The sequence below is a fragment of the Saccostrea cucullata genome, unplaced genomic scaffold (assembly GCF_032062105.1).
Source record: "Saccostrea cucullata isolate Sc308-1 unplaced genomic scaffold, CSIRO_AGI_Scuc_v1 ctg17, whole genome shotgun sequence".
NCBI classification, from domain to species: Eukaryota; Metazoa; Mollusca; class Bivalvia; order Ostreida; family Ostreidae; genus Saccostrea; species Saccostrea cuccullata.
The window spans coordinates 44,830-64,293 of record NW_026932411.1 but is presented as its reverse complement, the minus strand read 5'-3'; the positions used below and the strand labels follow the sequence as shown (position 1 = coordinate 64,293).

Sequence of the window (19,464 nt, the reverse complement as noted above, 5' to 3'; positions counted from 1 at the left end):
TTGCCTATGTATGTTATATGATAGGAATCATGTTTGTAGAAATCCGACGTCAAGGCCAAAATAAAATTATAGTTTGTTTGGAATTGCCTCCCGCCTCATTGAAATTGCCCCCTCCTGAAAAAATTTTATTGACCAAAAGTAGGAAGATTTTTTTTTATTTAATCAATTTTTTTTGGCCCAATACATGTATCACATGCACCATACAAAAACAATTAAATATAGTGTCAGATCTATGTAAAATTAGGTTTTTTTGTTGATGGTAGAAAAAAAAAGTCAGAAAATGTATTTACTATTTACTGAGACTTTTATCAAAAATTAAAATTTTTTTCTTCAATTAAAAAAAAAAATTTCCCTCCCTCCCTCCTGTGTCTGAAACCTTTCAGGCGGCAATTCCAAACAAACAATTTTTTAAGGATGGCCCAACTTCCTGTTTCTATCTGCGTCTGATCCTATTAAAATGTATGGTGTGATTATGAGAACGCATGTTCACATCAGAGCAGGGATATTATAAGCAAGCATTAACTCACATACATTTTTTTTCTTTTTATGAGTGATTTTTAAAATATTTTCAATTAAAATTTCAAGGATCTTTTTAGGGGGTTACATTATGCTCTATTAAGTTCAAATAAGGCCCTTGCAATTGGGTCTCTTGCTTTTAAGTGATTCATTTGTAATTTTCAAAATATTTGGCGATATTGTTACAGGAAATACAATTGAACTCAGAGTTTTAGATCCAAAAGAACAGAAGAGTTGTGATAAAAATAATTTCAGTGATATGCATCCATTACAAGAAATTCCAATTACATGTAAGATGACAATCAACACACCTTGGAAATTTTTGGATGGCGAACAGTAAGTGCGGAAAATATCAATTCTTGTGAATATTGAAACAAATACATGTATATAAATACATATTAATAATTAATTGATTTATAAAGTGCTAAATATTTATAAAATAACTCTTTAGCGCTGTACAATAAAACGCAAGTAAAAATAATATAAGAACTATGAATACATTGATAAATTTAGCATATATGTGTTAGAAATTATAACATTAAAATTCTTAAGTGACACATATAAAACAATTACGTCATTAATAAAACTATCAACAGAAGAGCATGAGATTTGTTGCTAAAATTAATGCGACAAGTATATTTACATGTAGGAGCCATTGTGATTTCTTTTTAAACATTTCTTTTCAAAACAGATTTGTATTCGCTCTACTAAACTTGCAAATGATGACGTAAAACGAGAGCGTTGATTTATAATTTTACTAAATTGTACATTGTAAAATGTTTTTAACGAGTTAGTTGATTTATATAAGGAATCACTGTCTAGTTAGTGTACGAGGGCTGTTTAATAAATAATGTCCTCGGTGCTCAGAAAGAAGCAAACGACGCTTTTCAATGATTTAGTCTCCATGATTTTACTCATCTCTTTTAATTCAAACACATGTCCGTAACATTTAAAATCCAATTTCTGATTTTTTTAGAACTCATTTTTGGCTATGACCCTTAGTATACTGGAAAATGGCAGATCCAATTATTTCATGGACTTGTTTTTTCCTTCTGGAAGGTGTTTTTTTTCAAGTTTGGAAATAGAAACAAGTCAAAAGGTCAAAGTTCTGGCAAATATTGTTAATGTGAAAAAAATTAACTTTCTGTTTATTCCCGAAAACTCCTTCACTCTTCAGGGCATGCGGGTTTGGACGCTGTCGCGAAGAAATTCAGTGTAGTGGATTCCTGATTCTGGGCCCTTCCTCTAATAAATCTTTTGATTTTTTTTTTTTGAAAAAAAATTGCTTTCTAGACTCCTCCAGATATTAACCTGTCTCCCCGAATACGAATTTGAACAACAATACCACCAATATTTAATAAAATTGCATATAAATCTATCTTTGTGCTCTTGCATACCTTTGCTCTTGTCAGACCTTCGCCGTTTTTATCAAGTACATCATATGGTAAATTTTGTTTTGAGCAATAGATTCATGTTCCAATATCTGTTTGAATATAAAACAAACGTGGATAACTCTAATTACTGATATTTTAAAATAATTTTTAAGACTTTTGTACACGCTGTCGTTTTCACTCATTTTTCAAAATATAGGATGACCTTTGAATACCAAGCTTTTTGTACTGTCAAATATTTCTTTAAAACAGTGTAAACTACTCCCAATATGATGCCTATCAAATTTGCTATGTGTATTAAAGCCAATCATACAACATCAAATATTATTTATTGTAATTTAGCAAACAGTACATAAGTTGTTATAATTTTTGTTGGCCCGGAGGGTACCCATCTTTGATGCCCATTTAATAATATTTTATCATTGAAATCCACCTGCTCATTTGTCTATAAAACAGACATCGGTTGCTGTAAATGTCACAAATTTCAGTGAATATTTCGTTGGGATTTTTAACAAGTTTTACAGCAGCTTTAATGTATCTTTTATTTTCACCACTCTAGTTTAGTGATTCTTTACCATTCATTTATAATACAGTGTCACGAATAGCCATTGTTTCCCAGCTTCTCACGATGAAACTATGTGATGAAAAGTGGTCACATAAACTGTTATAATAAAAAATTCATTAAAGATTCACTAATGAGAGAAAGTTAAGTTTAATGCCATATGATACCATTATCTGTATTGTATGACATACAGCTCAGGACATTATTTATTGAACAGCCCTCGTAGTATGCCAGGGCATCAACGATAGTTGAAAACATGGAATAATTTGCATAACGGGCGAAAGTTAATGTCATCAAGTTTATCATTAAATGTAATCTTTCGGTTGCCATTAATCTTTTTCAAGTAAAATATCCAAATAAGAAACAGATAAGTCAGACTGTATGGAACATGTATATTTATTTCAAACTCACTGAAATATAGTCTACATATTCTAATGTATCTACTGTATAAAGATGTAAAAATGTCAACTTTAGGCCTTCAGCATTTCTTGGTCCGTTTTATGAAATATTAACCAACTGTTATTCGCGTCGTCTTTTATTTTCGATTCATCAGTTTGAAATCAATCCTCTATTTAAAGCAAAAACGGCTGCACCCATGATGTGGCTTTAAGATTTATGATAAACTACCTTGATGAGAAGCTATAAGCAGAAAGTATAGGCTTTTAAGACCCTTAATCGATGATTTATGTGAACAGTTTCAACATGAACTCCAACGCCCTACAGTGATATCTCACTTCACATAATGGTTACATTCCATTTTATGCAGCCGTTCTTCAGTACATATATCTCCATAAAAGTTGACAAAATTATAGTCAACATAAACCAAGCATCCGACTGCGTTTCGTGTTAATCATACATTTTAATTTTTTGTACATCTACTTTACACTTTTTTCCAAAAAAACTTCTAGCAGACAATCTGTATGAATATGATGTTTTAAAAATTTTTGTACAAAACATTTTCATTGGATTTTTTTTTCTCGAAAAGGTTTTGCATAAACTTTGCTTCTTTTGGTGGAGGTTACATGATAACAAAGGATTTTAACAATAATAAAGCTGGATATCACATTTACCCTTCAACAAAATCCTCTCATATTGTGTGTATGCGGTATGATTCAACGCCACCGAAACATTGCCTTGAAGATATGTCGTGCAAAAACAATGAACATATCCTCTTCGACAATAGAATAACTAGGACATCCGAAATTAAATTAGATATGGCGGGGTGGTTTGATCCATATCCTGTCCACCCTATTCAAGCTTCAGGCATAAAAAGTTTTGAGGTCAATATCCATGATATGCAAGAAGTTGATTCCTCTACATTGGCTATGGATGAAAAATCTTTATTAACTTATAATGTCGATGGAAAACACAGTACAATTCGGCTACCTGAAAGACAACCTGCTCTTTACGGTGTTTCATTGGAAGTGCTGGATGGTGCTGGGAATTTAAAAAAAGCCAGAAGATTTGTGTTATATGACGACTCCTCTAGTCTGCTTGTAGACTCTAACAAGACGTTTTTCCTTACGTCGGGGAGCCCTGTAACGAACTTCACATGGCAAACACATCATGGTGATATTTGTAGCACTTGGAAAGACCGATATTATAATTCCTATAACATCAATTATAATTTACTAAGAAAAATCAATCCTGATTTCTATAAATTTTATAAAGGAATTTATGAACAAATTACAGGACAGTTGCCTGTGAATGGAACGCCAAATTTTAACGGAGTAGTTGGAACCCGTTATCTTGCTTCTTGTGATGGAACAACGATTCAAAACATAACATTGCAAAACTTTTTAAGCCAAAGAACTTGTCAAAAATATAACTTAAAAGATGGACAAACATATGAAATATCCATAATTCCTATCGACATTATTCGAAATTCCTTAAAAGAAACGATTACCGTGCATATCGACGCCAGTGTTCCAGACATTATAGATATTAGCTTGGAAAAAGATAATGTTCGCCAACTCTTTGTTCACAACTCTTCAGATCTTTCCAGAATGAATATAACCTTTGAGGCTTTTGACATTCATAGTGGAATACATTCAATAGAATGGATGCTGGGTACAACAAACGATAACGGAGATTTGGGGAAAGGGGCCATAGCTGTGCATCACCTGAAAACAATGGTAATAAATGATTTCTTTATATTAAATGCTTTAAAATCATTAAAACAGTTTTAACGATATAAGCTATATGAAATAAGTCTGATGTGTCGGGTGTACTCTGATTGCAGTCACCAGATTACACCCGACAGACAGGAAGCCTATTTCATAGCGGTCCGGATTTCTTACTTTACAACTGGTATAAACTTCAAAATGTAACATTTTAACTATTTAGTGTTTAGTGGTTTAGTAGCAGTGTTAGTTGTTATTATTTTTCTCAGTGTTTTGTCTTGTTTAATTGACGTCTTAACTTCTAAACTGTCGTTCCGAAAATTTCACAATTTTTATTGCTCCTGACGTTGGTTCTTTTATTGCTTTCTATACATTTATATATTTCCATCCCTGACCTTGTATCTTGTGATCTTTCAGGAATCTTGTAATGGCTCAAATCATTGTTATTGTCCAAGGATTGGTGTTTGCGAAAAATCGTTGTATTGGGTAAACTTCAACAGCTTGGTGAAGAATAACAAACACAAAGGACACCATAACAGAGAATATTTCTTTGCATTAAAAGTTACAAATGGTGCAAAACTGGTCAGCATATCTAAAGTTGATATCCTTACCGATGATTCTCCACCTGAAAAAGGAGTGGTCGAGGAAGGACCAAATAACAGCCCAGATATTGATTTTACGTCATCTAAAAGAATACTCGTGCGATGGAGTGACTTCATTGACCATGAGAGTGGTATCAAAAAATATCGCGTTGGCATCAGTAAAACATGTCTATCAAAAGATGAGATGCTCCACAACTATCACAGTAGAATAGAGACACACAAATATTTGTTTGAAACCAAAAATAATCACATCAGTGTCCAAGTTGAAAATCCGGGACAGTATTTTACTTCCGTCATTGCTTATAACTATGCTCTAGAAGCCTCAGATGTATCGTGTTCAGATGGTATTGTATATGATGTTTCTGAACCTCTTGTAAACGACTTGATTTTACGTAATTCCAAATCAGATGAGTTTATAGGATGTTATAATTCTTCAGCTTGGCTAATCTTGAATAATATTACAGCCGTATCATTGCAGTGGACAAATCTTTGTCAGCAAAAATGTAATGAAAGTGGTATGGAATATAGTCTTATAAGGCACTTGCCTCGTGTGTACTTAAATGCATCTGATGACGAATCATACGCAGACGCTCTTTGCCAGAAGCTTAAAGTTTACAATGAGGAGTACTTTACATATATACCTTCCGATGAAATCCATCTGGTGTGGAATGTGACAGACGAAGAATCACAGATTCAAATGATGCAAATTGGATTCTTGTCTACAAAACAAAACTCTCTTGATCCGGATATTATGTCATTTACGCCAACAAAGCGTTTATTAAGTGAGCGAATGCATTCAGGAATAGACCCAGGAATCCCATTCTTTATTGTCTTGAAAGCATCCAATAAAGCCAACCTTGAAACAATTGTAACGCTGGGACCTGTCATTATTGATGACACACCACCTCAGTATAGCGGGGGCGTAAATGTCACTATGGATAACGACTTCGTTTATGTCGTTTGGAATGATAAAACTTTCCTTGAAGAGGAACAAAAAGAGGATGTTTCGAACATTCTCTTCAAAATAGGTAAAACGCAATTTTTTACCTCAATATCAACGTTTGTTTTTATATTCATGTTCAAATCAAATAAACACAAAATATTCTTCTTATATTTTTGCATATATTTCAGGCCATGGTTCAACTTTCTTTACACCGTTGTTACAAGGATATATTACTCATGCTTGTCCAAAGTTCAATAACACGATCACTTGCTTCAAGTATCCAATCCGAAGAATCCAAAGTCTAAATGATGATTATACTTCATTTTACTTTGAGTTGTACATTTACAACATAGTAGGTCATTCTTTAATAATTCGAACAGAGAACTTTATAGTTCCCTCTCGATATCCCCCAACTCCAGGGACGGTTCTGGACAGAAGTGAAGAGTTTTGGCGGTCAAATGATATTGATTTTATAGCAAAAGGAGATATTGTATGCGTCGATTTTCTTGGTTTCAGACACAACGAAAGAGTCTCTCTTGAACTTGCTCTGTCTACGGACAAAAAGTTTGATAACGTTATGAAATTTAGACCGCTTCCTCAAAATAAATGTTTGCACAATGTCACATTGCCTGTTAATGTAAAGATTTATTCACTGATAAGAGCATCGTCTTCAGGAGGAAATACAACTTCGATGTCGGATGGATTTGTTGTTATTGATAAAGCTCAGGTTAAGAGTGCTCTTAGTGTTATTGACGGAGTTCCATGTGGACCTTCTTCAGTTTATTTTCAAGAAAAAATTCCCGCCACAACGAAAAATAATACTATTTCTATCCGTAAACCACTGGCATTGAACCATATTTTTACGTTAAAATTAACTGGCCATCGATTTAGCATGAATGATATTTCCTCCCAAGATACTCTCTGGATAAGCAACAAATCAATTTCAGACACAGAGATTCGAAGGTCCTTTGTTCCACTAGTAAACAATCCGACTTTTATTGTCAATACTAATGGAAATATAACATACAAAAATATAACCTTAGATATTTTGTCCTGTTACGAAAATGCAGATTTTCAAACCGAACCTCAAGTCTATAAAGTGTTTTGGAAAATACAAAAGGAATACGAGAATTTGGTTACACACTTCTTAACAACTATCATGTCATCTTCTCGTGGAGAGGCCTATGCTCTGCCACTGCAAAAAACGAAAACAATGCAAAACATACCTCTGAATGGAATTCAACTCAAGGAGAGCCACGCATATAAGGCTGTAGTGCAAGCATGCTTCGAAAACGTTTGTAGTATTCCTGAAAAGTCAAAAGGATCCATAATTCAGCTCCAAAATCCAACAAGTGGAACGCTCAGCTTGTCACTGGAAGCCGTTCACAATCATCAGTACAACCTGGTTATGTCGTTTGAAAGATTTCTATGCAGTGATTATACAACGGCAAAGATATATTTAGTTTCAATATCAAATAAAAATGGTGAACAGATTGACAATTGGAGAAGAATTCATCTAACAAATTTAAATTCCACATTAATTTCAGTAAGTAAATTACATAAACATGAATCAATTTGATTGATTGATTGATTGTATATTGTTTTACGTCCCTCTTGAGAATTTTTTACTCATATGGAGACGTCACCATATGCCGGTGAAGTGCTTCAAATTTAGACCTATACTCGGCACTCAGGGCCATTGAGCAGTGAGGGTTCTTTATCGTGCCAGCGCCTACCGTGACACGGGACCTACGTTTTTAAGGTCATATCCGAAAGACCCATGACTTTCACTTCTGATGCCGAGCGCTTGGCGAAGGAACAGTCACTACCTATTTTTACGTAGGTTTGACGCGGCGCCGGGATCGAGAATCGAACCCGGGCCTCCCGATCACGAGGCGAACGCTCTACCAAGAGGCTACCGTGACCGGTTGAATCAATTTGACGTCCTAGTATTTAATTATGGGAATTATTGACAACTTCCCAGTTAACATAATGCACTAATCACCTGTAGTATTTAAACACATGTACTCACTTTATTGTCAATCTTTCAAGGTAACTATACTAGATTCTCATTGCTTTCAATTTCAGGCTATAATATATAACATCACTCTTCCGATCTATTTAAAACACTCAGTTTCTGCCTGTGTAAAAGGGGTGTGCCTGTCTGGGAAATCGATCACTACTTGTGAAATTATTGGAACCAAAGAAGATGGCAGAAGTGAGGATACAAATATTGTCTACGAAATAAATGCAGATTCCGATGACATGGCAAATATCCGTTCTTTTGTACATAGCATATATCTTGGGGAGAATATGGCTACATTACATAACAATGAAATTGATATCATTACAAAGAATACAAAGTTATCAGGGGTGCTTACAAATGCATTTGGTCGCGATATCAAATGGTATTTAATGACGGAACCGCGTATACCTAACATGTCTTGTTCCGACGACATTGCATGCCTGCAGACGACTTCTTCCCTCGATGGCGTCGGACAATTTAAACGAATTCTACTTCAAGAGAACAAAAGGTATTTTATATGTGCATATTCAAGCAAAACAATTCTAAGATACGAAAAATTTACCGAAGAAAAAGAGGAAATTGAAGTCTGTGGTAATGGTATGATTGTGGATGATTCCCCTCCCATTCCAGGAGAGGTTAACATTGTTACAGATAATGGGTATTTCGTTAATACGGAAGGCGTGTTTGTGATAACCTGGGAAAATTTTACAGATATGGAACAGAATGCTGAAATTCCCTTTCCGTCAGGCATAGCAAAATATGAATACTGCATTGGTAATATTATTTGACCTCATAATCTTTCTACGAAAAACTTCACAATAATAAATTGGAAAATACACAGATACAGATTCCCTTATTTTGTAGGGACCTATGTTGGTGGAAGAGATGTGATACCCTTTGTTGATGTGGGCATAGTTATGTCTGCAGTCATTACAAACGTAACCATGAATAACAAAGTAACGTACTTTGCCACTGTTAGAGGTAATCCTTTTTTAATTCCTTGTGTCTTTGGAAGAATTTACAGAATTACATTCATACTTTGTTACTAAAATTTTGATACTACATTGCTTTTTTTTAAATATGAAGACATGAATATATTTTGTGGAAGCCAACAGAACAAAGTTGTTATATGATAAGAATTTACTTTTCCGAGCGGAAAACTAATCAAAGATAATTATCAATTGCAGCAACTGATAGAGTCGGTCATCTTGTTCAGAGCTCATCAGCAGGCGTTATGTTTGATAATACACCACCTACTATTGGACAAGTGTTTGCCGGAATAACAGAAATTCACAAGTATATAGCAAGTCACAAGGATATATCAGCTTCATGGTTTGGTTTTGATGACCCTGAAAGTGGCATTAAATCATTTCATGTGGGAATAGGGTCTTCTAACTTTACTGCTGACATCTATCCACTGACAGAAGTTGACGGAAATTTTTGGAAATTAGAGGAATCGCTTGATTCCATTATTGATGGATATGAATATTACATCCATCTACTGGTAATGAAACCGTAGAGAATATTTTTGATAGATTATGCCATCACAATGTTTATCTTGTAATTCACTACATAGAACGCTCATAAAATGTCTTACAATTATACAATCATTTCTTATTACATCAAGTTATTCATTTAGAATAAAATCAATCTTTATCAAATTGGGGATGATAAAAATTTTTTTATTTAAATTTTCTTAAGTGAAAAATAAAGGAGAATGTTTGAGAGATGTATTTTGTAAATTCTTCATTAATCTTTTCAAATTAATTATACAGGTGACAAACAATGCAGGGTTATCAACAACTTCACATTCCCATCCATTTCTAGTTGACAGTAGTCCACCATCTGGAGGTTTTGTGAAAGATGGCGATTCCCAGGTAATCAGTGAAAAGGAATCAGGGATGAAAAACAATTGTAAAAACGTTTGAAGAAAGTATTAACCTTTTTAAATCAAATTCCATTTATAGAATAGTTTGTGGGTTTTTCTAGGTTGAAGTTGATTTCCAGTTAAATACGACTTACATATGTGCAAGCTGGGATGGTTTTCATGACATTCACACAAAACTTTCATACTATGAAGTTGGCCTGGCAATATCAAATCAGGAAGATGAGAATTTTCCATTTACATCTGTTGGACTAAGTAAAAGTAAATCCTTTCACTCTAGAATTTTTTTATTTTCCTGATAATTCATCAATAAGAATTTTGTACCATTTATATCATTAAGGCAAAAATGTTAGAGAAATTTTTTTGTAAAATTTAATAATCTATTACATGTTCTGGACAGAATCATACCTGTAACGTAAGTTGTAACCTGGGGTTTATTACCAGTGATGGAAGAAGAAGAATCAAAGGAATATTTTATTAGAAAATGTTTATATATTTTGATTTTTATATCCAAAGAGAACTGTTGGACGGGTTTATTTGAACCTGGGATGAAGTATTACACTATTGTCAGAGCATGCAATCAGGCAGGTCTGTGCACTAGGAAGTATTCCGATGGCATCGTAGTTGACAGCTCACCTCCGGTACCGGGGCTGATCCATGTCGGTTTAAGTGATAGACATCAGCATTATATAAGTCATAGGTAGGAAGTAGATAATAATTAACAAACAATTTAATATCAGGTACTTATATAGTATTCAATTAATTTTCTTATCCCCCTAATCGTTACCTCTTTCTTTAATTTCTTAAACTGTTCTCTTGTATAACCTCTACGATTATTTTTTTTAATTCAAATAAGACATGTAATCTGCACTTTAATAGGAAATGATGATTTATTTATTTATTTAAAAAAAGAAATGACCGAAACTTTACTCAAGTTTTCGATTAATTAACTTTATCCAATTTACTTTTTATTACAGGAATTCTATTTCGGCACAGTGGATCGGTTTCCAAGATCCACATTCTGATCTCGATCACTTTGAATTCTGTCTCAGTAAGAAAAATTACTCGTGTGATATAACATCATTTGAAAATGTGCTGCTAACGAACCGCATTACAAAATCCGGTGTTAGTTTACCGATTGGAACAAATTTATACGTTATACTGCGTGCATATAACCGAGTTGGGCTGTATACACAACGATTCTCTGAAAAGTTTAGAGTTGATACCTCACCCCCTTTAGAAGTCGAGAAAGCAGGCATTGATAATTCCCAATTTTCATATCGTCATGGCACACAGTACGAACCCTCGATAATAATTGTTCGGTGGAATTTTTCGGAATTAGAAAGTCATATTGAGTCAAATGAAATCATCTTAAAATCACATAGTAGTGGTAGAACTGTTCAGGATCAAATCATATATGGCAATGAAAATAATATGACCATAAAGTTATCCGAGGAAGATAGACTGAGGGATGGTGATGCCTATAGTGTACTTGTATCTTGTTGCAATGCCGCTGGACTTTGCACACAATCAAAGTCTGATTTAGTTTTAGTAGATTCCTCTCCACCCCAAATCGGTGGGTTTAGAAACCCCATGAAGTGGAATAACGTTGGTAATGCTACCTTAATTCAGTTGTTGTGGTATGGATTCACAGATTTTGAAAGTGGGGTAGAACAGTATGGGTTAGCAATAAGTTCTTCATTCACTGGTTCGGAATTATCTGGAGGAATTGTGTACATCAACCATATAGATAAAGAAATCCAAGAATTATCCATAAATTTAACGCAAAAAATCTCGGACAGCGATTCTATAATTTTGTCTGTCTTTGCTATAAACAAAGTGGGGTTGAGAAGCAAAACAGCAAGGGCAACAGTGATTTTATTTTCTGAAACCGTTAATCGCACCAACGGATTTCTTAAAATCCAACGATATCTTTGTCGTTCACATACTTGTAATTTCGATTGCACTTGTTCCGTGTTAGGACAGAAATGTCGATTAAATGGAGATCAGAACGCGTGCATAAAGGCACATAACAACTCTGTGCTAAGATCTGTTTCCTTCGGTCGATTCAATGCGCAAATAGATGTAACGCTGTCGTCTTCTTGTATGTTCTCGTTTTGGACAATATATTCCAAAACATACTTTCAACGCTTTGAGTGGAGTATCGGTGTTCAACACGAAAGTGTTGGCGCGGGTGTATTCAATAAAGACGTCGAAAGTATTTGGAAAGATAATGGAATTTTTAAAAATGTCACGTTCTGTCTTAAAAATGGTCAATCGTTTAAACATGACGAGTACTATGTATTTTATATTCGGGTTTGGTTGTCGGAAAGTGAATATGAAGAAATCATATCAAAACCTGTCCTAGTAGACACAACTCCTCCAGGAATTCGGCGAGGGAAGTCCATGCGGGAATCACGTCAAAGCTGTATTCAGGATGACATCGATTACCTAAATTCAACCCAAGATTTCCTTATATGTTGGAATGGTGTATTTACTGAAAGTGGTGCGAAAATAGAAAAGTACATACTGTCAGGTGGCTCTATTCCTTATGGTAAGTGCATCCAACATAATTAAAAGTCGGTGTTTTTTTGTTTTCTGTAATATGGGCTGTAGTATCAAAATTAATGCTAAACGTCTGAATGTGCATCCTATACAATTTGTTTCATATTTTTCTAATTTTGGTAAAGGATTGCTTTAGAGGTGCAAATTGATTTTAAATAATCAATATCTATAAACATATTCTCTTTTACAGGTAACGACTACATTGATACGATAAATCTTGGTGTATCCACATCTCATTATATTGATGGCAAGACACTGGAGCCTGGGATCAGATACTTTTTTACTGTTACTGCCGTTAACACTCTAGGCATGGAAATCTCTCACGTGTCTGACGGAATTGTAGTTGATCTTGATATTCCTACAGCTGGGGTGCTATACAACACACGATATCACAAAAATAGGGAGTACCAATCAGCAACTAACGAATTAGGCATTTCTTGGCATGGTTTTGATGATATGAACTCTTATATCAGAAATTATAAAATATATTTGTCGGAAAACAATGGAGATGTTGCTTTTACAGAAATTCTTGATGCTGAAATTTCAAATTCCCATATTTTTACTGGGATATCTTTGAAACATAACCATCTTTATCGATTATCTGTAATTGCCTACGACGCTGTTGGTCATTCGGTTGGTCCAATTCATTCCAAATCTATATATATTGACGCTACACCTCCATATGGCTTTGAATGTATACAATACAAAAAAATTCCGTTCGATTTCTCCAAAAAATCGCATTCTGTTTTGTTCGAAGATACACACTTTATTTACTCGGGCGTAGTTAATATCACAAAAAACGACATTTACAAACTATCATTCTCATCTTTCCATCGTATCCCGTCAAGTGCAGTCCACGTTCAAATCGGAAAAGACCGTAAAGAATTACCTCTTCTTACAAATGCAAACGGACAGGTTTCAACTGAATATCTCTTTGTGGCACATCTGTCAGGGCCAGTAAATATCAGTTTGTCAATGACAATGAGTTCTGTGTCTGAAGGACTTTCATTTTCTCTTCATGTATGCAATGAGTCTAGACTTTCGTCTTATCCGTTTAGAATAGCACAGATTTCTCAGACTACTTTGCGATTTTCTATGTTTATCCGAGACTACGAAAGTGGTATCAAGAAAATATTACTTGGCGCTGGTACTACAGATGCAGGGTATCAGATTAGACCACTGCTTCCCTTTCCCACTGGTGTTTATGGCACTGTGCAGATTGACGTTCCGCATAACAGCAGTGTTTACCTTAATGCAATAGTTGAAAATAATGCTGGTTTAAAATCCTTTTTCAAATCAAAACCGCTTGTTATTGATCATACAAAGCCAAACATTTCAGACTTGAAGATTGATATAAAATATAAAGAATACATCACCATAAATGGAACAATTTTGGAAGGAAATATTTCTAATTTATCACTTAATGACACAGATGAAGTGTTGATAAATAAAACTTTTACAACAATGGAGTTAAAATGGATGTCCACCGACGAGGAAAGTGATATTCTTAGTTGTGAATGCGCAGCTGGTGAGTTTCACCTTTTCTTTGATTTCTACCCCGATTTCCAGATATCTTTAAATTTTTTTGAGAAAAAAAAATAAGCAGAGTTTAATTTTCCATAATTAATTTTCAAAAAAAACTATCATTGCTATGAATCACTACCTTCCTTTTCTTTCTAAAAATTCTAGGTAACCTTCCCTTTTCTACAACAACAATCAACTGGAGAGCCAGTGAAACTACTACATCTTGCGTTCTATCAAATCTTGATTTAAAACATGGCACGCGTATTTACGTCAGCGTTCGATGTACGAATGGAGTGGAGCTAAGGAACTCAAAAACACATGGACCAGTGGTCATTTCATACAACCGCCCAGAAAATCTAGCTTCAGAAGTATTCTTTTTACCAAGCAATTATATTTCGATCAAGCATAAAGAATCGGCCTTACCTACGCAATCAAATAAATCACAGATTTGTTTTGGATGGAAGGGGTTTGAAGATGTCTCCGGTGTACTGGAATATGAAACTCAGATAAAGAAGGGACAGTCAATAATTCAAAGATGGAAAAGTGTTGGAGCCAAAACATATACTTCTGTATATATAAACGGCGCTGACGGCGACGTCTACAGAGCTGAAGTAAGGGCGGTAAATGTTGGTGGACTTGCAAGCGAACCCTCTAACAAAACCATCAAGGTAGATGGAAGAGCACCAAAATTATCAGGTAAATAACTTTCTCTCTCTCTCTCTTTATGTAATTTATTATATTGATTTTTGTAAATAAAGACAACTTTTTTAGGTTACAACGTAATTGTGAGGAAAATCTCACGTGAAGAATATATGATTGATTGGAGCAAAGTCTTTGATGAAAGAATTGAAGGATCTATCGCGTTTATTGTGTCCGTCGGCAAAAACAGAGGCTATTCGGATCTGTTGAAACCCACTTATACTTTAAATCATACTATTTCCATTGATACAGACTTCGCTTCTTCAATTTACATCGATATTTTTGGTGTTTCTTCAACGGGAAAATATGCCGCCTACCACAAAATGTATTGGATAAATAAATAGGTATTATCCAAAAACTGGCTGATAATGGTTTATTTTCTTGGTTCAAGAGTATAGTTTTTGATCTTTCCTTCTCTTGTATATGACTATAATGAAGTGTAAATAGTGAAATTAATGTTTCTATACTGTTAGCCACTGCGCAATTGGGAAAAATACGTTATTACATATAAAACCTTTTATGCTGTATACATATACAGTAATAAAAAATTTTCGCAGATTAAATACTTTTTTAAGTATTATAGTATGTACATTAATATTTTGTATTTTCGTATTTCTAAGCTATGTGCATATTGCTATAATACCCTAGTAAAATATCTGCTACTACACATTTGTTTCTTTTATTTATTGTCAAGGAAATTAACCTTAAAAATTGTTAACGTATGCTCAAGGACTAAAGGATTCTTTGTTTTAAGGCGCCACTTTTAGTAGTTTGTTCCTGTACTATTTTATGATACTCGTTTAACCATTATATTACTCATAATTTTCTTCACCAATCAATTAACGATTCAAGACAGCATAACCAAAATATGAATATTGGAATGCATTTTTGGCATTCCAAGGCAACAAAAGGCTGTTTGAGATTATTTGAATTGAAAAAGAAAATCTGATTATACACATAAGTACTCTGGAATTGACATCAACAAGCTGCCGGAGTTTTTGAGTGACAATATCTATTTGGTTTAGGATACCAGGTCTTCCAACAATCTATTGGAATCCCAATGGGTACCAATTGCAAAATCGTTTTGACCACAGAACTTACGAAATGATGACTTTAAACGAGGCTGCTTATATTTTTGCATTACCAACTTGTTTGCCAATCAATTATCTCATTTTAGAACATTCTCTTCCGTTTCGAATCAATTGAGAGATAGTTACTAGGGATGTCAACGAATAATCGACTATTCGACTATCAGTCTAATGGACCGACGATCGAATAATGAAACGACATTCGAATATTAAATAAATGCAAGAAAAGGTGATGATACAGAAATTCTTATATCAGAGGTGAAAAAAGCGTCACTCCTCAAACCATTATAGTATACGTTCTCAGACGTATAACAGCTCAAACGCCTCCACAGTATATAAATAATTTTCCACTTTGTACTTAAGAGAAGTGTACAGTAAGTAAATTAATTACATACTGCGATAATTATTTCTCAATCACTGACCTTTTTGTTAATGTAGTTAATTATGCAGCTCTTAACTTGATTTTGAAAATTATTAATTGGACTTGTACCAATTATAAATTCATTATTACCTCTAAGAATGTTCAAATGCTACGAACACTCTATAGCTGTAGAGTATTCGATAATCATTAAGGATATCAGATCCTCAGCCAGGAAGGATAACTCCAAAAATTAATATTTAACTTGAAATGCATCAAAATGAGGCTTGAAAATGAAATTTTTTCATGCAACAATTTTCATTTTATCCATCTTTATGAGATTCAAGGGTTTTGAAGACACCACAAATCACCTTTTATTTCACATCATACTAATAAGCATTGGTATCTAAGGCCGGATTCAATAAAATTTTATTTCTCTAACACTGTATTAATTTTTTTCCCCTTTCATAGGGTACAAATGTCAACTTTTATAAAACCTTTTCTAAGACTTTCAAAGACCTTGAATCTTATAAAGAGGAATAAAATGAAAATTGCTGCATGAAAAAATTTCATTTTCAAACTTTGTTTTGATGCATTTCAAATTAAATATTAATATTTGGAGTTATCCTTCCTGGCTGAAGATCGGATATCCTTAACCTAAAATGTATTTGTTGATCAATTTACAATTCGAAAATGCATTGATGATATTCCAATTTGCTTTTTCTGCAAAAATATTGGAGGTTTGACAATTTTCCCTATATAATATGATAAACTTTAATCTTTAACTTTAAAGAAATACTGTGAATAAATTTACATAACTTCATGGATTCAGAGATACTTTAATGAATATTTTTGATTACTTAGCTGCTAATTTTATAAACCTGAAGATCGGACTACCTTAAACATAACTTCATGGATTCAGAGATACTTTAATGAGTATTTTTGATTACTTAACTGCTAATTTTATAAACCTGAAGATCGGACTACCTTAAACATGGCTTTTTTGTTCTTGGGAAAAACAATCCTTGATATTTGTAGGTAAAATTTTGTTCCCCAATTGTGTCCCACGCTACCCACCCACACTACTTCCCGTTCATGATTTGAACAAATTTGAATCAACACTACCTGAGGATGCTTCCATAAAGATATGACCAATAATGGCTTTGTGGTTCTTAAAAAGAAAAGTTTTAAAATAAGTTCCGATGTATTCATTCCTATGTAAAACTTTAATAGTCCACTGTGGCCCCGTCCTACCCCCAAGGGTCATTTGTGATTGGAACAAACTTGAATCTACACTACCTGGGGATGTTTTCAGGTAAGTTTCATCTTTCCTGGCCCAGTGGTTCTTGAGAAGAACATTTTTAAAAAAAATTCCTATATATTCCTATGTAAAACTTTGATCGTCAATTTTAGCCCCGCCCTACCCCCAGGGGTCATGATTTGAACAAACTTGAATCTAAACTACATGAGGATGTTATCACATAAGTTTCATCTTTTCTGGTCCAGTGGTTCTTTATAAAAAGATTTTTAAAGCCTTTTCATATATATTCCTATGTAAAAGTTTGATCGTAAATTGTGGCCCCGTTCTACCCCCTAGGGGTTATGATTTGAACAAACTTGAATTTACACTACCTGAGGATGTTTCCATATAATTTTCATCTTTCCTGGCCCAGTGGTTCTTGAGAAGAACATTTTCAAAGATTTTATCTATATATTCCTATGTAAAACTTTGATCGTCAGCTTTGGCCCATCCCTGATCCAGTGATTCTTGAGAAGAAGATTTTAAAAGATTTTTCTTATATATTACTAATAGATGTAAAACTTCGATCGTCAATTGTGGTCCCGCCCTATCCCGGGGGTCATGAGGATATTTCCATATAACTTATATCTTTACTGGTCTAGTGGATCTTGAGGAGATTTTAAATATTTTTCCTCTATATATTCCTATGTAAAAATTTAGAATAGGCTGTGGCCCTTCATTTGAACAAAATTGAATCCCCTTCTCCCGAAGATACTTTGGCAAGTTTGATTGAAATTGGCCCAGTGGTTCTTGAGAAGTCAAAAATGTGAAAAATTTTCAGAGAGACAGACGGACGCCGGACAAAATATGATCAGAAAAGCTCACTTGAGCCTTCGGCTCGTAAATTTACTTACATTGTCATTGGTCATTTGCAGAATTATTTTGTTAAAAAAAACATTCTGGTTGTACAGACAAATACTCTGAAGTTGACATCAAAATATGCTTGAGTTTGCTATTGACAATATCTTCGTGTTTTTGGAGACCATGTCTTCCAACTTTTTACAGGAGTTCCCATGGGTACCAATTGCACAACGTTGTAAGCAGACCTATTTTAGTATTCATATAAAGCAGCATTCGTGCAAAATTTAATGTGCGAAAAGAAGAAAACATTTGATGTGGCCTTCAAATCGACATTTCGATATATCAACGACGCACAGTCAATTAACAATTATTGGTAATATCCATCCCTATGTCGAAACGATATATCCTGGTGAGCTTGAGATAAAGGATACCACAAAGTCTGACAAATCTGTTTCATATTTGAATATTTTCTTTGAAAAAAAAAACGCTAACAACCAAGCTCTGTGGTAAACGTGATGACTTTAACTTTTTTATTGTCAACCTTCCTTTCTAATGCGGCAATATACCTTATTCACCTGCAAATGGAGTGTATATACATGTCTTTCAGTTGATTTGATATGCAAGAGCATTTTCAACGTATGAACAATTTCTAAAACGAGGTAAATTATTGACAAACAAGTTCATGAAACAAAAATGTCATTAGTCTCGTTTTAAAGTCAGCATTTCGAAAGTTCTATGGTCGATACAATGACCTTATCAGGAAATACAATTTATCATTCAGTCAAATGCTGACAGACGTTTTCATTCTGATTGTTAGTCCATTATTTATACACTGAATTGAGACGACGGATTTATGGCACCTAATCCAACTTCTGATATTTTGAAGGTTCGTGTTTACTCTGCTCCTATTTTAAATTGTATTGTTTTATTGACATTTGATCTTGTTCTTTATCTCTATGTGTTTTAACCCTATCTCTGGTACATGTAAAACAATTTGAAATTAAGATAAATATTTATCTATTTACCTAAATATCTATTCAAACAAAGTATGTCTCACAGTAAAATAAAACACAGATAAAAA

General features: G+C 33.9%; 1 protein-coding gene across 1 annotated transcript; it reads left to right on the top strand.

Moving 5' to 3' along the window:
- The first annotated feature begins 3,528 nt into the window (after positions 1 to 3,528).
- Positions 3,529 to 15,493, top strand: LOC134235054 (uncharacterized). The gene is made up of 13 exons (XM_062717136.1): positions 3,529 to 4,604; positions 5,010 to 6,222; positions 6,326 to 7,683; positions 8,226 to 8,937; positions 9,028 to 9,144; positions 9,351 to 9,667; positions 9,939 to 10,040; positions 10,153 to 10,309; positions 10,565 to 10,748; positions 11,026 to 12,602; positions 12,804 to 14,141; positions 14,303 to 14,833; positions 14,909 to 15,493. The coding sequence occupies exons 1-13, from the start codon at positions 3,570 to 3,572 to the stop codon at positions 15,178 to 15,180; spliced, it is 8,913 nt and encodes a 2,970-aa protein (XP_062573120.1). The 5' UTR covers positions 3,529 to 3,569; the 3' UTR covers positions 15,181 to 15,493.
- Positions 15,494 to 19,464: the final 3,971 nt, after the last annotated feature.